The 21,216-nt window shown below is 39.6% G+C and overlaps 1 protein-coding gene across 1 annotated transcript in view; it reads right to left on the bottom strand.

The window, feature by feature from the left end:
• CREB5 (cAMP responsive element binding protein 5) overlaps positions 1-21,216 on the bottom strand; it is a 251,583-nt gene that overhangs the window by 205,817 nt on the left and 24,550 nt on the right. Inside the window, exons 2-3 of the mRNA XM_053955521.1 lie at positions 3,873-3,944; positions 601-694 (exon numbers count right to left, since the gene is read on the bottom strand). Of these exons, the coding sequence (XP_053811496.1) occupies positions 601-694; positions 3,873-3,944 (166 nt within the window). The remainder of the gene's footprint in view (positions 1-600; positions 695-3,872; positions 3,945-21,216) is intronic.

Raw genomic sequence — 21,216 nt, 5'->3', positions numbered from 1 at the left:
AAGAAATATATTACTCAAGAAATTATAGTAATTATAGCAATTATACCTAATACCAAATAACCCCTGTTTATGAAGGGGGAGGTGCAGAGAGAGATGGGGAAAGAGTACTGGATATCACCCACTTGTTCACCTTTCTGGTTATGGCTATTTACAGTGGGCAGTTCCTGAGTCACCACACAGGTGGCTCATACAATGTGGCCTCTTCCAGTTGCTGAAGTGAGTCTGTCCAGTTTAAATAGCAATTCTTCCAGCAACAGTACAAATACACTTCATTAACACTCTCACTGCTGGGCTCCCAAGTGACACGCACTTAAGCGCCTGTATTTCACTGGAAATCAATGATAGAGCTGCCAGCATGCCTGAGGGTCAGTGATTTCTTTCCCTCTCATTGCAAACTTGTATGAAGGCACAAGAATGGCAACTGTCTTTTTGTTCAAAGATATGCATTCTAGCTTAATCCACCTCTCCTTGTTATTTAATTGGAGCTGGGGCTTTTTAAAACCAATCTTGAAGTCATTTCACCAGTAGCTTTCCAATAGGAGTCATGCTTTCAACATCATCCGAATAGTTATCTCAACTCTTGAATTCATGTCTTCTTACCTGATAACATATTATCTGTTTTTATTGAAGGAAACTTCAAAGTCATTTCATGTTTGTGCCTGTGAATCATCAGATGATCCTCTGTTGGAAAACGCTGTCAGGCAAACACAGAAAGAGAGAGAGGAAGAGAGAAAAAAAAAGAAAAAAAGAAGAATTTAATTCTCTAATAAACTTTTGGCATTGGACAGAATTTCAAAAATGAGAGACAGAAAGAAATTTATCCAGCTAGAAATGTGTCCAAATGGCACAGGAAACAGAATATTTGAAAATACGAGTGAGTATGAATAACAAATAGCTGTACTTGATTTAGAAACACAGTTGCTGCTGTGCTCTCTGGGATGAAAAACCATAAGGTGTCATGCAACTGCTTGAAAACAATTACAGTCCAAGTTTTAGATTTTAAGGGTCTCAGACACCCACTCCAGCTACCACAGCCTCACAAGTCACCACGTGCCTGAGCATCTGCGATAGCTGCTGTTCTGTATGCTCTTAGCCCACGGCAATTGCTAAATAATGAGGCAAATCTTAAATCACTTTACTGGATTTTTCTGCTTTTGTGTCTTTCTGCAACATATATCTGATGAGCAGCTATAAAAGTAACTAAATAAGCCAGCTTTTTCTATCCAAAAGTATTCAGACAATACACGTCTTTAATTTTGGAAATATTTGATACTTTTACTTGATTTGAAGTGGCAATTAAATGGTGCAGAGTTTTATAGCAACTAGTTATGACCCTTTATGATACTAAATCAAATTATTCTCCTTTGTCAAGCAGAGAAGGTGGAGAGATGGTTTTTTGTAAGAAACTAATCAGTGTGCTAAGCTTGTTTTACAATCTGATTACAGACTTCTAGAAGAAATAACTTCTTTTGAACAAAACAAAGAAGAGACAAGGTTGAATAAATGCTCAAGCACTTGCACATTCGGGCTCGAACAGCAGAATGGTTCTGTGAAGTTGCCTTCACCAGAATGTGCATACACAGACCTTTGCTACTGAGATGGTTTCAAGTGGGTTATTTCAGGATTATCAAAAGCCAAAAGTAGTATCACCAAGGCTTGAGGAAAAAAAAAATTAAAAGCAGCTCTTCAAAGCAACAGGTACATAGGAGACAAAAAACAGTAACAACAGAGCTAAAGGGACCTAATGCTTTCAACACAGTATACTCTTGGCTAAGTGACTTTGCTTCTGGCTATAGCATAAATAATTGCCATATGTTACACCTTCTGAGAATCTCTCTAAACCCATAGACAAAGCAGTATAAAAATGGAATTGAATTCTCTGAGAGAAAAAAAAAAAAAAGAAAAAAAAAAAAACTGAAAAAGAAAGAAATCCCAAAGACCTTTTTCTCACTGTGAAATTCTGGTTCACTGCTTACTCATCTGGAAGAAATGCAGCATTAGGAATTTATGTTAAGAACAAAGGGAATATCTGAGAAAGACTTTGCTCAATGAAATCGTGAAGGGGAAAAAAAAGACCCCATATTTATTTCTCTTGATAATGGATTTTCCTTCATGGATGCCATGCTCTCTCTTCATGATGAAGTCAGCCAGCCTAAACAGGGCATGGGGCAACAGAAAAGAAACTGTTCCTCCAGCCCAGACTTCTTTGTCTTTTTTCTAGGTCTACTTTCTTCCTTGTGCAGAAGGTTGACTTTATAAGCCCCCAGCACACATCTGCATGGGCCAAGAGAGAAGCCAGTCCCCAGCCAACTTAGCTGGACAGCAGCTCTGCATTATACACTTATGTCAAGTCCTCATTTATTACAAACAGGGGTCATGGGAAGTCAAAAGTTTTTTAAGATGGACATCACATCTACATTGTTCATCTTTCCAAATTGTAACAGCATGCAACCAAACTTGCTCTCTGAAAACCTGAAAGAGCTTGTCTGGATCAGCTTCTCCTCCATTGAGGAAACTAATTAAGAGTTGACATGACAACACTCAAGTCTACTGATTTCAGTGGAATTTAGTTTCAAAATGTAAATAAACATCACAATTAAACTCAGATACTTTTATTCTACCTCTGTGACAGAATGGTAAAAGTTTAACTCTGCATGTGGAAAAATAAAGTGGCATATTCTCAGCCTGAGGGATAATCCAAAAGATGCACTCTGCCTCCCATAGAAAAACTCTTCGTGAAACAGCAAAGCCACTCAGCCAGCTGTTAACTGGACTGAAGGCTTCTGCCTCTCCTCATTTCAGCTCTTGGCAAAATCAACACCTCCACTTCATTAACAGTCACCCATCCCTCCGCCAGAAGAACCTAAAGAGCTGTAAATACCTTAGCCAGCTGAAAACTCCCAATATACAGTTGAAACACGGAAAAGGTTCACTAATTAAGAGAGGAGGACTCTGGAAAATGGGTAAGCTGTATCACACAGGATGCACACAGGAAGCCCATGGCAAAAGCCTAAAAGACACCCTTTTCTGAAGATTTTACTCACAAGTTCTTGTTACTAAAACAAATTAGGGTCAGAAGTGCCACACATGGAACTTCCCTCATCACTGCATGTGGGGGAACTTCTCTCACCACTGCAAAATCACTGAAAAAATCACACACACCCCAGTTCAATTCTCAGCAGGTAAAATCCTTGTCACTTCAGGGTTTTTTTAAGCTTATTAAACACCTAAACACAGGTCAGGTTTTGCCCTTGGAGATGTATGGCAGAGCACCAGTCAACAGGACAGGAATCCCAAATGCACATCCTGGGGCAAAATTTATCTACAGGCTGCATTTTCCACAGAAAATATTTAGTAGGAAGATGTCTTCAAGATTAAAAATAAATAAATACATAAATAGATAAAAATCAGCTAATAAGATATAATTGTATTTAAATATTTAAAACAGAAAAAAAAATGCAAGGAGGGTTAGGGCCTCCCAATAGCAACATAATATATTCCATCATACATCTCAGCAGAAGACAAATAAATGTGTCCTGCCTAGTGTGTCCTCTTTTGATAGTCCCTAAAGGAATCTGCAATACATGTCTTGAAACATTAGGCTTTGGGATGAGAAAAGGCACAGAAGCAGCTTGAGGAGCACTTGTACCAGCTCTCTTTTGACTGGCTGCTGTATTTGCTTGAAATATTTTGTAATAGTGTCTTGTGGGAAAAGAGAGAATCGAGGGGAAGCAGGTCTTAAAAAAAAAAACCACACAAAAAAACCCTGACACACATATTATTATTAGACATGTGTTAATATATCAGGAGGCATTATACAAGCCAGAGCTAGTGCTGAGGACTCAATTAATATCACCGCTGACTCCACTCACCTGTGAGCAGCCTGGGGCACTGCAGACAAAAGGCCTCTCCTGCTCCAAGTTCATCTTTGATTCCTCATAAATCTACATGTTAAAAGGGGAAGGGGGAAAGAAAGGGAACCTATGAATATATACGTTCTAAACTTCACACATGCATGCAACATACAGAAATGTCAGTCTGTGCTTTTATTTCAAACTCTGCAAACAGATCAGAACAAAGTTTTCATACTCAGAGTACTAATTGTGCTACAGGTTCTCTACAGTCTAAATTCTTATTGCTCCTTCCTGAGCACCAATTTATTTTTAAAAAAGAAAAATGTTCAGCTTTCACAGCATAAATCTGCCTCAGAAAATAGCATATGTTCAGTGTTGTTATTAGATAAGACCGTGTCTTCTCAGAAATATCTTGAATTAAAGGTTTTACCTTTCCTCCTTCAGTTCCTGCTGAACAACATTAAAACCAGACGTCTAGGTTACTTCTGAGAAAGAGCCCACTTTTTGAAGTTCTGCATCCATACTGTCTGTCTGATATTAATAACTTAAATACGTTACATACATGCTCTCCATGCACACAAGGTAACAGTGCATCCCCATCCTTTAAAAGGTCAACTAGAGCCTCAGGAGCTTCAGCAGTGAAGTTTTGTCTAAAACTGCACTTCCACATAGCAGTTCCAGTCCTGTAACCTTGAACTAAACCCTGGGGGAAAGCTCCCAAGTCTTAAATAAAGGCAAAGGATGAAACATTCACCCTCAGAAAGCAGTTATGCACCTGATTTTGAGTCAATACTAAGGCAGTGTCCCTGAGCAAATTAAAAAAAAAAAAAAAAAAAAAGAATCAGTAAAATTTTAGGGAGTATTATTTCAGAAATGTTTTCAGCCTGTTGGAACAACTGTTTTTACCAGCTAGAATGTAGTGACTGACCCATCTTAAAGCAGATGACTTATGTTTAGACATTCCCTGAAATCCCTTAAAACTCAGCCTCACCACAGCCTCTTTTAGAAAAATATCTGAGTGGTGTTTGGGTAATTTTTTCATGACCCAAGAGAAATATCTTGATGAAGAAGCACCATTTGATTTTATAACTACAAAAATATGCAGAGGGGCAGGTGGTAAAATTGCTCAAACCCACTGAATTTTTTTCAAGCTACAGTTTATTTTTCCTATCTTCAGGAGTATCTTTAGCATGCTTACAGTTGATAGTATAATTCACTATTAACCAGTACATCAGCCAGACCCATACTTGCAGCAATTATTTTCACTGGATGATACCATTTTCTTTTTAATTAAACTTCATTCTGGTGGACAACATTAGCCTGACAGTATATTTTCCTAATTGTGACATAAAAAACTCCCCTCTGCCTGACTCCACTGACTCCTAGAAGCAGAATGCAGAAGTGAAGGATTTCTACTTTCATTTGTCCTTCAACCTCCACAAGGACACTACTCCCAAAAGTTGATAATAAGCACCAACTGATCATGAGCATCTCTACCAACATCTGGCCTGAGATAAACGATAAAAAAATACAATAAAGTGTCAAGAAAGACCCTAACTCAGGCATAACTTATGTATCCACACAAGGCTAGAACTGAAATAACTAAAATTGTACCTAATTTACTCCTTTAAGATTATTCATATCCTGTTTTGATTTAACTTACAGCTATGTTAAACTGAAATAGGATACTCATAATCAGAAATGAAAGAGTATATTCGTATACTAAAATAACTAAAGGTGTTAAATTACTTCTAATTTCAGTTATTTCAGTTCCAGACTGTGCATAGACAAGCTCTTCAGAGATGAAGACACAAAAATACTCTGAGTTACACTATCCTGTCTGAAAGAAACAAGCAGCAGAGAGATAACTGACTAGAAAAACAAACCCTGCAAAAAACAAAACCGAAACCTCCAGCTAAGTTAGATTTTTAAATCCACCTCTATTTATGGGATGTGACCCCAGGCATGTTGTCTTTCCTAAAGACAACTTTTTTCCTTTACACAGAAAGAAAAGGAAAAAAAAGAAGCTATGCATGGATAATGAAAGGCTTTATTTAATATCTCAATTGCTCCTGCAACTGAAGCACTGCCAAAAATTTCTGTTACCCCTTTTTCCCCTCCTCAGGGGACAGTGACAACAGCATTTTCAATAGCAAAACAACAGATGAGACTCAGTTAAAGAAAACAAGATAGTTAGAATTCTGGTCCCAAGTGTCCAAGTGAATTTCAAAACATTACCAGGAATTATTTGGAGTTTGATTTCTTATTGAGTATTGCAAGTCTAAGACTTCCCTCCCCACCCTGAGTTTGACCTTTAGTCCCTGAATCCATCAGTGCATGCTCTTATAAAAATTAAATTATTTTCAAGGTTATCTAGTAGATAAGCATGGACTAAGCACCAAAATAACATGTTAGATGAGGACTAGAATCCTGAATGCAGGGATCAGCTCCAGGAAATCAACTATAAGAAAACATGGATTTGTTGTTTTGGTGTCAGATTCGACATCAAATTGTTTTACCCAAATGTACAAGCAACTGCTTATTTCCATGAGAATCATTCTCTGCAGACACTAAGCATAAAACAAGCAATAATCCAGAGTGGCTGTATCACCTTCACTCCAAGGTGCTGTCTGGCAGAACTTGACCTATATAATGTGTTACCAGGCAGTATACAGTGCCCTCAGGACAAATTGCAGAACTGGTGTTTACGCGTGGCGCAATCACTGCAGTTGAGACTGTGGTACCACTGACTCTCTTACGACAGTAAATGAGTGGAAGAAGCTGCCTGCTGCCTACACTTGTTGCAAGTGTCTGATGTTTGGTTATCATATGGCAGTAGTTCCAGTGTTGTGCTTGAATGTTGACCAGGAGCAAGCAGCCGAAAATCTGGGCTGTGAGTGTGAACCTCCTGCACACCTCAATCCCACTGAGCTCTGCAAAAGCTGTGGCTGCACCAGCACCACTGGGCCTCACCCCAGGTTTGCAGCAGGCTGGGGGCTTTCAGCAGTAGAGGTGTTCTGGTTGTGCACAGCACAGCTTGCATGGCATCCTTCTCAGGATGCAGGCAGGCATCTCCCATCCTTCAGCTCAGACAGCTGCACACAGCCTCTGGCACACACTTCTCTTCACGTGTCTCACGTGTGTTGCTGGGCCACACAATCCACGTCTTCTTTTTCCACACTGTGTGCAGGTGAAGGAAGGAAATAGCACAACCAATGGCAACATTTCCACTTCACCTAATAAAAATATATCACAGCAGCCTTTCCATCTAAATTAAGGTGCTTATTAGCCTTTGGGATCTTAAAAATTCAAGTTACACTCATGCAACTCTTGTAGTAATACTAATAACCACTGCAATTAATGAACATGAAGAATATCAGACAAATCTATGATGAGTGTAAAGTTAAAAAATTGCTCCAGTCTGAATTTTTTGCTTCTGTTATCAATAGCTTAATTTATTGCAACTTTGTGACTTTTTTGAAGAAGCAATCAAGGATTATAAATAAAAGCGAACACTATTATTGATATGTCAGCATTAGTTCTGATATTATTAACAATAGCCATGAGTGTATAATCCAGCAGAAAAGGGGGCTGAATTTTAATAGACATGTTAACAACATCTGTCAGCATTTATTGCCCTATTGTGACCACGTAAAGAGCCTTATTGGCAGAATGTGTAAGTGAGGAAATCTGCTATGCTGTTGCAGCCTGCTATTCTCCTGAAATATCACTTTGCTCAGGAGAAGTTAGGGTATCCTAATTATAAAAAGAAATAAATAAAAATACAAGAGAAAGGTTTCTCCAGTCTATGTCATATGGTAGAGAAACAAGTAAGTTCTGCAGCAAGCCAAGATTTTTTTCCTACTGCTTGATTTTTGCATGAGTCTTCTAAAAAGTTTTTATTATAATTAATAAAACTGAAGCCCACAGCGAGGAATGCAAGAACATAACAAAGAAAAAATAGCCATTAGAAGAAACAAAACCACTCTCAGAACACAGCAACAAACTACATCTCCTCTCAGCAGCATCCAGAGGGAAGTACCCCATATCCTCAAGCTCCTCAAGGAGATTTTGCAGAGCCCCAGGATCATCTTTTCTGAACCAGAAAAACTGTTCTTACATCTAAGACCAAGAAAGTATGCTCCTTTCTGTCTCTCTCTCCCCCTTTTTAAACTCAGCAGTAATCTTACTGCCATACTGGTAAAAACATCAAGCAGGCTTGTTTCCTGTTTCAATGTTATTCTTGAAGTGGGCTGCAGTAAGAATCTGATTTTCATTGGGCTATTATTATTTGCAGCTGTGTGACCTTTTTAACCCTCTTTTAAAAGTGACATTTCAGCCTTCAACCTCAAGCTGTCTAAATGTTGCAGGGTTTTCAGGCCTCTGATTAACAGAGGAAAAAGAACTGATGGGGAGGTGTATACTACAATGTGTCTAATGCAGGTCAGTGCACCCATCCTGCCATTTGCACAAGTGAGTAATTACACTCTTATAAGCAACCTGTTTGTTGAAATTAATCACCTGGGTTCATGCTTGCAAGACAGGTTTCTTCAGCCTGGTGTGACCAAGGTCACTGAGATTTCCAAATACAGGTACAAAGCACACGGTCTCTAGTGTTAGCAGTGGTATGCAGAGACATGAGCAAGAAATGAAGCATCACTTATTTTTTAGGGTCATGGGCACAATGTTTAAAAAGCAAGAGGAGACTTGGTTACAGTGCACTTGTGAAGAGCAAAGAACCCCAGTGCATGCAGCATTTTAAACTGCTAGTCATGGCTATTCAATACCGTGCTATTTATAGATAATTAGAGCGTTATTAGAAATACTATTAAGACTTGTTGGTTTTGGAAGTGTAATACATGCAGGGTTAATGCCCACTGTTGTTCCCAATACATACTTGCTTGAGCAAAGCCAATTTGAAGCAGCATTGTGCTGGAACGGCGCGCGGTGGTTTTTCTCAGCGTGAGCTTTTCAGTGGAAGTGCTTGTTTTCTGAACTAGCATCACGCTTTCCACATGCAGGCATACAGGCTCATTATCACAGCCCTGCCTGCTTCAGCTGCTACAACGAAGGGTCTGTCAGCATTTCCATTAGAAACCCCCTGGTTTCAGGATTAAAGCATTTCCAAATGGTACTGGATGTTGGAAAGCAATTTGTGTCTGGAGTTCCCAAGAAGGACTTTAATACAATGCACATTTGAGCTGGGGCTTGAGCCCTTGCTGGTACTCCAGCGAAGTTTTTGGGATTGCATTTATGACATTTATGTGTGGAAAAACACTCAACTTGGTCCTTTACTCATTTATTTTAAAAGAAGAGAGGACCATAAATCTTCATGCAGAGTCGAGTGCTCTCAAAAAGCAGTTGATGTGTAAATTGTCTCAACAGCAAGCAGCCTTCCTTCAGTCTTTTCCCTGTGGCTGGCATCTGTGAAGTCACTAGCCACTGGCACACTTCAGGATCATTTGCAAAAGGAGTATCAAAAATATTCTTTTTTCACGTGTCTGAACACCCTAGTTCTTTTTAAATGGCCACATGGTTTACTTATTGCCTGCCTGAACAAAATCCAGTGCTGGGAAGGCTCCCCAGCAGTCCTAAGGTTTTGTCCCTTCTCTCTCTTACAGGTACATTCATTCACCTTCAAATCAGCCAAGGGAGAAAAGTTTTTGATCCCCTAACTCAGCATTTGTCCACTAAAACCCACTGTTTCTGTTATCAAAGAAACCCAAATAGCTGCTTCCTGACTTTCTTCTACTTATGCAGAGCTCTTTCTTCTCAAAAAAGATCATAACTGGGGATAACCAAAAGAATATGGGGCAAATATAGGATATTTCAAAGCGGAACAAGAATGAATGTTGAAAAACTCTGGAATTAAGGAGGGGGGGTAAATACAGGGAGAAAGAATCACAAGGGGACTGGGGGCAAGAAGACACCAGTAGAAATGGAAAAAAGAAAGACAGTGGAAGGACTGCAAACCACTGAGGACTGGGCTTGAGGAAGAGGAGGGGAGTAAAAGGATACCTCTGAAAAAGAAACTCAAAATAGAAAGCAGATGACCTACTGCCTTCCCACATAGCAGCAGTGTGAGAGCTCAACACTGTGTATCACCCATGCAAGTATTTGGTGGAGGGCACAATTTGTCCTCTGCACTAGATGATCAGTCTCTCAAGTCTAGTGGAAATGCATGAGTCTAAATAATTACATTTCTTGGACTCCCCATTTCAGTATAGGAAACCCATCACAGATTCACTTGCTATAGTGCAAATGGATTTGCTGTTTTACACAGAAATGGCCGTGGAATTACTAGCACAGGCCACAGAAGACAAAAATGGAAATAAGAGAAAAGAGGTGAAAAGATGGCTTTAAAATGAAAGCACACATACACACCAAAAAAAAAAAAAAAAAAAAAAAAAAAAAAAAAAAACCACCTAGCCCTTTTTGAAAACAGTTCATGAAAGTTATCTCAGCACAGAAATATTCTATAGGAGAAATAAGATCTTTATAGGGCAAGATGGCTATTACTTCAACTCTGGAAAAACACTTTGAGGAATAATGCGGTTATTTTGCACTCTGTGATTGGCCAAACAGGGCCAGCCTAACCTGGAAATGGCCCAGGCTTGTAGTTCTGCAACTGTCCCCCACTGATGGCATTTGCAGAATAACCCTAATACCTGCTGTCCCTAGTTACAAGTCTGAAACCACATGAGAGACCAGACCAGAACCTCGCTGACAGCACCAGGGTTTGCTTAACTGAACAAGCAGCAGCACAAGCTGCACCAAGGTAAGGAAATGGCTCTATTCAACAACAGCATTTTGCACACCAACAGAGAGAAACAATACCTGAAGTACGTCTCCATTTCCCCTACATGCAATTTTTCTGCTTTCCAGTGCTGGAAATTTAACAGCTAATTCAGATCTACTGAAGTAAAACCAGTATCTGGGTCTGGGGACTTGACAAATGTTAGGGAGAACACCAAATGTCCATGGATAGTCAAACAGCATCTGAATGTCAAGTTTTTCTCAACATGAGCAAATACTGTCATTGTGCTGTATCATCAGACATTTAACTGAAGTGCTCATGTCAGAAGACTAAGTTAGACATGAGGGTCTTGAAAGGGAGGGAAGGAAGAAAGGGAGGATGGAGGAAAAAAGGGGAGGGGAAGAGGAGGAAAAGCACAAGGAAAATGGGGAAAAGCAGAAGAAGGAAAGGAAGGAAGGGGAAGAAGTGACAAAAGGGAGAAAAAAGAAGGGAGGAAATGGGAAGAAAGGGAGGAAAGGGAAGAAAGAGGAAAGGGAGGAAAAGGAGGAAAGGGAATAAAGGGAGGAAAGGAGGAAAAGGAGGAAAGGGAATAAAGGGAGGAAAGGGAGGGAAGGATGGGCTATGTTAGAGCAAGACTGAAAGCATCAAATGCTTTAAAAGATGTGCTACAAAAGCACTCTGCACTATTTTAAAAGTTTTAACACTGAGACTTCTTTTACCAGATGCATTGTGATAATACAGTATATAATATCATGTACCAGATGTACATGGTGATAATAAAGTCCTTATTTAGGTCACTGTCCATCTCAAAATTGTTCTGCAGAACTGCAAAACAACTGCAGTAATACAAGTGACAGGAATCTTGCTTCAAGAGACCAGACCACCACTCATATCTAACATTTTAAAGGAAAAATGTATTTGTTCTGTTCTTTATGAGCAAGTCTTGGCTTCTCCCTGTACATGACAGAGTCCCTTGGGGCAAAGCATGTGCACAAAGAAGTTAAAACCACCATTAGCTGAAATCAATATTTACTACCAAACTCTTGAAAGATTTAAAGGAGAAGATACATGCAGAGAACACCATTCCAGGTTCATACAGTCATTACTGACATGAATCTAATAGCACCCACTCTCCCTCACTACCAATTTTAGTGGATTACACACTTAATATTTGATTACACTCTTGATATTTGATTAATTACAAAGTTGCTAATAATATAAGAATAGTCTGCTTAGAATTGCATTTACAGTTATTTTTCAGGCAAAGGGATAAAAAACAACAGAACATTCTTAGCCTATGAGAAAGTCTGCCCCAATTTTCATTCATCTTCAAAAGGTTACCAATATTAAGTGAGGTGAGTAGTCTGTCTTCTACAAATCCCTTCACAAACACAGCCCCATTCCCGGAGCTGTGGCAGTCACAGTGCTTCAAGTCCATGGTTCCCATACCAAGAGGATTATCGTGGGTGTATGAAAGAAAAACAATGAGTCTTCAGATCAGCTTCACAAGTTAAGATGGTTCACCATGCCTATTGCTATGAAATAAACAACAAAAAAAAAAAACCTACTTCAAGGAAAAAAAACCAAGCATTATGCACTGGAGATCTCCAGGAAGCCTGCAAAGGGCAGAAAAGGCAACTGCAACTGTGGCGAGAGATGAAGCCCATGATGCAGAGGGTGTCAATGATGAACTCCCAGTAACATCTGGCAAATAACCTAATCTTTTGGGACTTTCCAATGCTGGCAGATAAGTGTGTTGTCTGTCCCTTCAAAGGCTGACCTCATTTCTATCCTCGGGTTAATGGCATGCAAAGCTCTCTGCTACACTTACTTTTTCACTCTTCCCCCTGACCCAAAGAGTTATTATTAAACACCAAACAACTTTGCCTATTGTTGTAGTTTGCATACAATTTAATTAAGAGTTTTCCCTCCAGAAATAATATTGACTGAAGGTTTTTGTAGGGTTGTTTTGGTTTTTAAGTGTACTGTAACTGCAGTATGCTAATTGCTTTGGTTTATGATACACAAATAGATAAAAGAATTCACCTAACTTGCATGCAAATAAACACTTGGATTTCCAAAGGGAAGGAAGAAAAAAAAAAAAAACAGAAAGCATAAAAGATATCCTGGGGGAAACAACAACACAAGGCTGCTTAGCTGACTTTCATACCAGAAGCAGTTAGGGGCTTTAACACAAGCTTTGAAAATTCTGCCAGCCCAAATTTTCCTTCCATGTTTTATTATATAAAATAATGCCTCAACCAGAACTCTGCAAACAAACTTTAACATTCTATGAATAAAACTCTGCAATTCTCTATGTTTAAAATAATTTTAAACTAGGACCAATCTCAGTTTTTACTCTTTTTTTTTTCGCTTTATAGTTAACATACAAGACAATTTAAGGTTTTCATTACATAGAAAAATGAGGCTATTAATAAACCAGCTACAAGCCATTAATTATTAACTTTCACCAATTTTTAATTGCCATTTTTAAAGGGTTTTTTTTTTTTTTTTTTTTGTTTTTTTTTTTTTTTTTTTTAGTTGGGAAAGTTCTCTCTCTCTGCAAAATGACTAAAAAAAAAAATCCTGAATCAAACCTTCACTGTTCACTGTTCCTAGCTATAAGATAAATTCCTCTGGGGTAACAAATCTCTGCTGAGAAGACTAGCAGCCCACAGGTCCCCTCAGGCAGTACTCAGCCCTAGAGAGTTTTAGACACTAAAAACTGAAAACTGTTCTTTTCAGCCCTGACAAATCAAGGGCAGGCTGACTTGCAACACTTGAAACATTGTACGTGAGAAGCTGCTCACTTCCTCAAATACACACACTTCATCTTCAGACATGTCTCTCACCAGTCATATAACTAGTTTTACTAACAGCAGTGTAGCAACCTAGTTTTGGTAAGTTTTATTTGGATTTAGGCTTATCCATACGTTTTTAGGAAATCAAAGATGGAATCATCTTGCTGTTAAAATACCTTCATAAAAATAAGAGGGTCTGAGTTCTGAGACTAGGTTAAAAAGCTGCTTCCAAATCATCCATTGCATTGAATACAGCACAGTGTATTTAGACTTTGAAAGGGCAGTATACAAATAAAGCAGTAAGCAAGTATTTGCTTGAACTAATAACTCAGAAAAAAATACACTCAAAGAAGCTTGCAGACATTAAAACAAGAGTTTAAATTTTCATAGAATCACAGAACATTTTGAGTCAAAAAGTACATCTAAAGGTCATCTAGTTCAACCCCCTGTGATAAATTAGGGACATCTACTATAGATCAGAGCCCTCCAACCTGATCTTGAATATTTCCAGGGACGGGGCATTCACCGCCTCTCTGGGCAACCTGTTCCAGTATTTAGTCATCCTCATTGTAAAAAAATTCTTCCTTATACCTACTCTAGATTGATCCTTCTTCAGTTTAAGACCATTAAACTTTGTCCTACTGCAACAGCCCCTGCTAAAAAGGTTGTTCCCATAAGTTGTGGCCTACTTACACCTTACTACCACCTCTTAATGGAAGTTGTTTGTGAGAATGGAGTCTTCCAGCTTATTAAATGAGTTAAAACTATGAACTAGAAGAAAAATTCACAATAGTTGAAGAAAGCTTTTCGGGGGAAGGCAGGGCAGGTATTTTAGACCCAGTCTTCTGGAGTACCTGAGGCACCATCAGCAGTCACAGGACATTATCGCCAACAAACAGTGCCATGCTGCAGGCACAGCAGCTCCCAGGGCTCTGAAGTCAGACACTACCAAGGCCCAGCACCAAAAACACCAGGAGCAGCAAGCAATGCCCTGGACTGGCAGGCTCAGCAGTGAAGCCCCTCTGCCCCTACCATGACACAGGCTGGTGGCAGAGTCCCCAACAGCAGCTCCTAACAGCCAGCACCAGAGAGAAGGCTGAGGACCATCTGCCCCAGCAATCCAGGTACCTGATTTGGGAAGGGAACAGAATGGCCCACAGACTGCCTGGCAGTCATCCAAAACAAAACAAAAAGCCCAGACCATTTTGTTCTGCTCCCCCCTCCCCTTCCTGCAGACCCCCCAGCTAGGCTCTGGCTGCAACCCTTGGGTCAAGCTTCTCAACCATTAAAGGTCTGGACTCAGGAGAGGGGCTAACTTTGATGGGAAGCCAACACAGGTCTTCAAAGGATTTTCTACAAATATATGCTTTCTTTGAGCACAAAAGTGGTGATCTCTCTCCTCTCCTTGGGTGAGAATGCTCCAGAAGTATTCCTGAGGGTTGGAGGTGCCCTTCCAGTCCCCAGCACTAAAAATGCCCTGCAAATACATTTGCTGCATGTGAGACAAACAAGTCTGCCTCCCTCTCCATACCTAGAAGAGCAGCTCAAACATCAGCATCTCAGAGGAGCTCCAGGATAGGCAGAGACATGCCAATGCCCATCACTGGGGTTGCTCTGGCTGCCTTCTTCCCTGGCTGGGGAGGCTGGCTCCTGGATGGATCCTATCCTGACACCCTGATGAGCCCCCCTCTCACCCCCAGGGAGACCCCCGTGGTGCCTGACACAGAGCTTTTCTGGTGGTCTCCACTGGAGAGCTCAGCCCAAGGCACTTGTGGGGATGCTGCTCAGCTGCTGGTCCCTTGGGAGTACTCCAACAACAGCTCTGTAACAAACCCAGACAGGTTATACAGCCTGTGTACTTCTGCCTAGTCAGACCTCTAGCCCTACCTCAAAGAATGAGAGATTTTGGATTCAGAAGGGGCATAAATGCAGCTGTTGCTCCACTGCCACTTGACAAGAAGGGGACATCTGACATGGGCTGCCACCCTGTCCTCAACTAATACAGCAACTGCAAAGTGAACGGCTACCAGTGTTTGGACACAGGGATGAGTCTGCCTTCCTGAATCAGCTGAAACAGCACCCCTCATTGAAAAATGTACATGCAAACTATGGGAGACCCTCCCAGGAGCAGAGAGAGAGTTCTGCACTCCAGGAGTGACTGTGCTTGTCTATGTGCACATGTGACATGCAAATCTGTGGGGTAGGTGAGAGTGTGCAGAGGGACTTTTCCTTTCCTCCTACAGGGATGCAAGTACCCCTCAGCAATATAAGTCTCCAGAGCCCTTCCCAGAAGACTGCTGTATCACTTTTAAAAAATCAGCCTTTCTGGCCCATGGATTATTGCCTCGGTGAAGGAGGCAGCACATCAAAATAAAATAACTCCTAGTAAAGGAGTAACTCCAGTGTAACTGAAGTAACCCCAGTGAGTATCCACAAATTTCTGGCAGTGACCAATCCATAACTACAAAGAAGAGCCTTAAAAATTGGCACATATGAAAAAAATTACTACTTTTCCTAACAAGAAGGAGGCAACATGAGGGGCAATTCTCTGTAGGCTGTACATTCACAACCTGTGAACTACTCACAGCAACTTATAACATACTGCAAGTGTAAAGTGGTGAAATTTAAACATCTCTAAAAACCACAGATTTGTAACTTGTGCTTATGTAAATACACAGCTTTCAAGCCTCAGCCATCCTGGCCATAGCTCTTCTGGGAAAAATGAAAAAATCTTGGCTAAGATTTTCAAGAGCAAGCAGTGATAGTGAGTGCCTCCAGTTTTTATGTGTCCAATCAGAAATACTTTAAAAGGCTTCATTTTCAACTGCTGCTGCACACACCCTCTTCCAATTATATCCCTTTAGGGAATATTTATCTTTGCAAGTAAGCAAATAAGGAAAAGTCAGACACATACACATTATTTTGTTCATTCTTCTCTCAGTAGTCTCTCTAATACAAAGATGTAATATTATGCCAAAATTATAGACAAGAGGCTAAAGTACACACTTTTAAAGACTGATTTTAATTCTTTTTAACAGAGCTGAAAGATGCTTACAATCACAATTAACTGCAAGGAGTTTTAAATATATTGTGTCTGTAGTTTCATCTAGAAGATTCTAGCTTATATGACCTATCCCAAGTCATGCAAAATTGGTGGCAAAGTTGGGAAATAAATACATAGATATTTATAGTTACAATGTACTGATTAACTACAAGATCATTATTTTGGAAATGGACTGCATAGACTGATCTGGCGTTTTGCATTTTTAATTAATACAATTTATCTCATTTTGAAATAGGGTGCAGAGAGTTATGACTAACGAATACTTTGTATGAGAACTTAAAATAGAATTTTAAAAAAACTTAAAAAGCTATTTCAACATATAATTGCCTCAGTTTCTAAAAAGAGAATTTAATATATAAGCTGTTTTGAAGGTGTAGCAAGTATATGAATACATAATTCCTTTTCCCTTCCTTGTAAGAACAGAAAATCACAGAGATTTGTGCCTGGACAGTGAAAAACATGGCCTTATTTTGAAAGTAATCCAAAAGTAAGCATTCACATTCCCTAGTAATATAGATACTATAACCCATTACACAAAAAAAAAAAAAAAAAAAAAAAAAAGCCCAACCAAAGAGCACACAGAATCACTAAAGCCTACTGCCATCTATGTGCCTGTAAAGCAAACATGCTATGGATGTCTTCTACCAGCTGCCCAGATCTATGTACACTTCACAGTAACTATGCTATAGAGGCAACATAATCAGAAAATAAAGGCATAATTGAGGTGGCAGGGTCCCAGCACAGGCAGATTTCACAGGGTAGTAATATCAGTGACTGCCTCCAACAAAGGGATTGCAAATGCAGGCTTCAGTATTGGGAAAGGTAGTGCACTTTTTGAAAGACACTTTGATTCTAAGCACTTGACAGATCCTCTCGGTATATCATCTGCCTCCAATCAGTCACCTGAGGAGTCAGGAGTTTTCTCAGAAAGCCATATTACTGCAGGATATGCCTTTCCTAGTGTTTGCTAATGATATGAAGGCCATTAAGTCTATATACTCTAGTTGTCATAATCTTGTGTGACATTGTACCCAACATTTTTATAGGTAAGTTTTCTTCACAGAAAGCGCTATTTTTATGGACAGCTACAGATACTGACTAATGCTTTTTCATTTATCAATGCCACAAATAGCTTTTTGAATATTAATGCTGCTAGAATTTCTTTCAAGACAGTAAGTGGCAATTATAAATAGGTGCTATTATCTTCTCATGTGTCAAAACAGGCAAAATAATGTTTAATGCACATTTTGTTTGGATCATCCAAATAATACAATTCATTGCATAATTCTGGAGAATAAAAAAATATTTGGGGAGCATCAAGAATAAACAGGATTTTCATTAATCTCCTTCCAAGCGCTACCATCCACCTCCTCTAGCAGATTTGTAAGCTACACTTGCCTTCTTGTCCCTCATGTTCTCCTTTCTCAAGCACTGCCTTGGTCTGAAATGAAGAAGCCTCTGATCTTGGATGCTTCATTTTGCACTTACCTATAGAACAGTTTATTTTATGCAGTTTTCTATTACATCATAGCATTAATTTGCCTGTAGTACACAGTGTGTTACAAACTTTTTGTTGTTAGTGTTTAAAAAAAAAATAAGATCCATCTCCAAGGCACTTTAATACTACACTAATACATCTCGTGTTTCATTGGCTGACCTAAAAAGTTATCTCCTTTATGTGGACAATGGTAAAAAAAGAAGCAGCAAAATATCTCTACTCATGTAATAACATCTGGGCTAACTAACCAATCTAAAATACAAGGGTTTCTGGTATCACTTCACAAATAACAAAAAACATATGTAGAGATACAGGCTGCATCCTCTACTTGGAAGTTAACCTGAAAAAATTTCACTGAGTGTTACCTGAGCTCTAACAAACATAAAAGAACAAAGATCAATACATTGAAAGCTTATTTCATTTCAATCAATTGTTTGTGAGAAGTATTCACAGGTTGTCTTGCTTCCAGCACCAATGCTTGTCTCTTTAAGTAGACTGTACATTTTTCTCTATAGATTTCAATCTTACGTACAAGGACTGAAATTAATCACTTTGGCAAGTAAGTGTCAGAGCAAAGAAAAAAATGTCTGTTATTTTAGTCCCTAACACTAACAAGAAACTAAAGGAAAGTAGTTTGTTTTTTTTTTTAAGAAAGTACTTGCTGTCTTCTTTTCTTAATGTCTTTCTCTGGCAATCTCATTCTCATTCTCATATTTTCCTACTGAAAAAGAAAAGTGAAAAGAAACTGAAACCACAGTGAAAAAATATTTGGGAGAAGGTGTTTGTGTCACAGAATTCAGAGGAAAATTCTGGAATTTTTTGCATTTCACGCTCTTCAGTTCACACTCATGATGTGACTGAAAATGAATCTATTTTGCAGGAGTTGAGAGAGCAACATTAGTGAGGCCATCAAAACTTCCAACCAGAGAACATGGGACACAAACAGTCCAACCTCATTTCAAGAGAGGTCGAGTTCATTTCACTACTGAATATGACTCCGTGTTCGGGAAGCAGGAGGAGGAAGCAAAAAAAAAACAAGACTACATATATATGCTGGGAAAGATTCTTTCTTGCCTTCATCCCTTCTCACAAAGCCTGTATAGCTTGTGCTTTTTGATGGAAGGCTGTAATTGTGTGATAAAGCACTTTTGGTAAAACAATTATTTCTAATTTAAATCAAATCCCTTTTGAAGGCTTTACCAGAACAGTTCTGCCTGCAGATCTACCATAACAGAGTCTGGTTAGCAAGACTAGTTCAGGCACTCAGTAATAGAGCATGAACATGCAAATGCACATCCACCATGGACTGATTTTACAGTAACTTTTAAAGCAGCATGGCTACAATATTGCAAGACTACTCATTTTTGGTGTGTGAAAATCCCTTTGGTGTTTTCCAGTTAATAAGGATGAAAGGAGGGGAAAAAAAAAGAAGAACAGAACATGGGAAAAAATTATAGGGCTGCATAGGCAGCCTCGAAGGAACATGGATTGAACAACCTTTGAAGTACCCAATTCTAAAATGAGATCATATGAGAATTTTTTCAAGCAATAAAAGTGAAGCCTCAGAAACAAGTGTAAGTTACAGCCTGAAGTGCTTTATCACAGCTCCATGAACCCTCTTCCATAAACCCTAGTTCTTTTGAAAGTTCATTTACTTAAAGGAAAAATTGAACTGACTGTGGGGGAATGAAAGGGCAGGAGGGATCTGTAGTTTCCTAGAGGTGTGTTGATAAATAAGGCCTGCATCTCATGACATCAAAGTGATTAGTGGAGAAGAGCTGTCTCCTGCCAGTCTGCAAGGAGGCATTTTCCACTTGGGGATAAGAACAAATACCAGTGCCCTTATGTGCTTCTTCAACAAAGCCCTCTGGAGAGCAAAACCTTCAACTTAATAACATGCCTACAGGTATGTAAAATCTACTGTGGCCTCAAAAAGTTATGCCTGGGCTAATGCTGTGCCACACAAAATACCCAAAGCTGACTCTGAGGGAATGTGGCTGTTTACACAGCACAGTGCAGAGCTGGGCAGAGATAACCAGCTCACATCATGGAAGTAATATCAGCACAACAATGCTCTTGAGCTAATCAGCCACATCTTTCAGTGGAGCTAAACACAAAATTAGCTGATGGGGATATGCCCCTTCCAGACAGAAATATGCCCACCATGTCCATCTGAGAGGTTTCTGGTTTGTATGATACGCACATAATCATCTTGGCTTTACACATCCTCAGCATCTCCATCTCAGTCAGTCATTCCAGACTTCCTCCACAGTCAACAAAAAGAAACAGGCACACGAATACTATCCACTTGATACAGACATCTCCACTGAGAGGAGAGGAATCGTGAGCTAGAATTGCCAGTTTCTCACTACTAGCTTTGAAAGAAGACTGTATTAGGATTAACTCGGGCACCACACAGATGCCAGTCAGAAAAACCAACTCTTCCACGCCCAGTGTTGCCACAAATGTCTGAGCTACAATAATAATGCTGGTTGCCTGTCTGAGGAGTGCTATTCATATTCATAAAGTACTGATAAAAGAGAAAGTCATAGAAACTTTCATTCAGAAACTATTCAAGAAGTGTCACTTCTTTCACAACTGGATCGAGTTTTGCTGTCACAGGAGCAGAAGGCTGGCTCCAATCTCCTCACTTCATCCAAGTGACACCACCTGGCTGTGGGCGTGGCTGGAATCAGCAAGATGAAATACCCTACACCATCCCATGTGAAAGGAATTCTTCACCCTCTCATGGTGACCTCCCTAACGACACCAGAACCCTCCAGCTGAGTAAGTGCAGACCTTCCTCAGGTGGAAAACCACCGTGATGCAGGACCCTGAGCAAGGCATGGCATCTCATGCTATGGGGCCAATCCAGCACAAAGAGTATCTAAGACACTGAAAACAAGTCATGTTTTCTCATCCTTCTGTGTTCAGATTACAGGTGTGCAAGAGATATCAATTGAGCTTGTATGCTATTGCATACAGAAGTTACTTTTAAATAGATTTAAATGATAATCATATCAATATAGCTTGTGCTGGGAACTATAACAAATTCAAAATTAATTTTTGTTTCCAGCCTCATGGTTTGGCTGCCATCAAGTTCTTCTTTAAGACCCAAATTTTGTATTCTATACAGGCAGCTATTTGTTAAGTAGTTTTAAAGTAACCCACAGAAGCCCTAAGAAGAAATATAGCTAGGCAGCACGATGAGAGTAATTGTTCAGCTCAGAGCCTTGCTCGAA

The sequence above is a fragment of the Vidua chalybeata genome, chromosome 1 (genome assembly GCF_026979565.1).
Source record: "Vidua chalybeata isolate OUT-0048 chromosome 1, bVidCha1 merged haplotype, whole genome shotgun sequence".
Lineage (NCBI taxonomy): Eukaryota > Metazoa > Chordata > Aves > Passeriformes > Viduidae > Vidua > Vidua chalybeata.
This window is presented reverse-complemented; position numbering and strand designations above follow the sequence as displayed.